The sequence below is a fragment of the Echinops telfairi genome, unplaced genomic scaffold (assembly GCF_000313985.2).
Source record: "Echinops telfairi isolate 266 unplaced genomic scaffold, ASM31398v2 ScPeMD7_7458;HRSCAF=8496, whole genome shotgun sequence".
Lineage (NCBI taxonomy): Eukaryota > Metazoa > Chordata > Mammalia > Afrosoricida > Tenrecidae > Echinops > Echinops telfairi.
The window spans coordinates 45,934,311-45,935,590 of record NW_022111358.1 but is presented as its reverse complement, the minus strand read 5'-3'; the positions used below and the strand labels follow the sequence as shown (position 1 = coordinate 45,935,590).

General features: G+C 60.1%; 1 protein-coding gene across 1 annotated transcript in view; it reads right to left on the bottom strand.

The window, feature by feature from the left end:
• Positions 1–469: 469 nt before the first annotated feature.
• Positions 470–1,280, bottom strand: part of TSEN54 (tRNA splicing endonuclease subunit 54) — an 8,819-nt gene continuing 8,008 nt past the window's right edge. Inside the window, exons 9-10 of the mRNA XM_045299498.1 lie at positions 987–1,201; positions 470–698 (exon numbers count right to left, since the gene is read on the bottom strand). Of these exons, the coding sequence (XP_045155433.1) occupies positions 548–698; positions 987–1,201 (366 nt within the window). The 3' untranslated portion in view covers positions 470–547. The remainder of the gene's footprint in view (positions 699–986; positions 1,202–1,280) is intronic.

Genomic DNA, 1,280 nt, shown 5'->3' with positions numbered 1-1,280 from the left:
AGCCGAGCCGGGCCTCCTTCCTGGGCCCACCCTTCGGAAACCCAAGCCGCTAGCGAGAGGTCTGTGGCTTTCCGTCCCGAGAGGCGGGGCCGGACGCGTCCAGGCCACCTTAGCTCCCAGGGCCTAGGCCCCAGAGAAAGTTGCTCCTGTCCGGGGTGTGGGTGGGTGTATGTGTGTGTGTTCGGCGTGTTTGTGCACGTGGGCACTATGCACTGCAGGTTCGAGCTTATATAAATTCCAGCCAGGGCAGAGAGAGGGAGAACTTTTTAATGGCTTTGGCTTAATCGCATGAAGCAGACACCCTCTCATTTAAAGGCACGGGAGTTCTCTCTTCCGCCCACCTTGCTGGCTCTTTGAAATCGAGTCCTGAGTTCCAAGGCCTGGAGCCTGGCAGCGCTGCAGCGGCAAGCAGCAGGGAGCATAGCTTTGCTCTCCGCAAGCGTCAGGCACCAGGGCCAGGGCACAGGCACCAGGGCCAGGGCACAGGCTGGGAAGACTGTCCCTGAGAGCGGACAGCCCAGGTCCACAGTGTAGGACCAGTGCCCGGTCAGTGTTCCAGGTCGCTGGGCAGCGTGAAGTCCCTGAAGCTGTAGAAGGAAATGTCCCCGTGATCCAGCAGAGCAAAGATCAGGGGGACGTCCCCACTCTGGTAGGACAAGCGCTTGAGGGTGCAGAGGTCTGGGACCGGCTCGTCAAATCTGCAGGGAGAAGGGTGAGAATTCTGAGACCCCAGCCCCTTGGAGGCTCCCAGAGAAGGGTGGAGGACAATAATGGGGACACACACACACACAAGCTGACAGGAGAGGTCCCAGCCCCAAATCCCTAGAGGGAGGCGGCTCTGCAGAGTCCTGGGAAGCTTGGGTTCCTGTAGCACTGACTCATGGCAGTCACTTAGCCTCTTGGGGCCTCGGGTTCCTCTCAGGTGCTACGGTGACCAGGGGGTGGGGGTTCATGAGAAGGGGTCAGCACCCGCGCTCATCTCCTACCCGCTGATGCACATCCGAGCATAGGGCTTGCCGGGGTTATTCTTGCGGAAAGTGGCCACGGCATTGGCCTGGTACACGTCAAAGCTGATCTCCAAGCCCCCAGCCTTCTCCAGCAGCCTAAGGATGGGTAGAGCGAGAGACAGGTCCCGAAGGCAGCTTGGTCCAGGGAAGGAGTGACTAGGCATAGAGGGGAGGTGGGCTGCCCCATCTCGGAACTCTTAGGACACATTACCCCAAGCTGGGCGCTAACCCCAAAGCCAGCAGTTTAAAACCACCAGCTCCTGCCCCACAGGA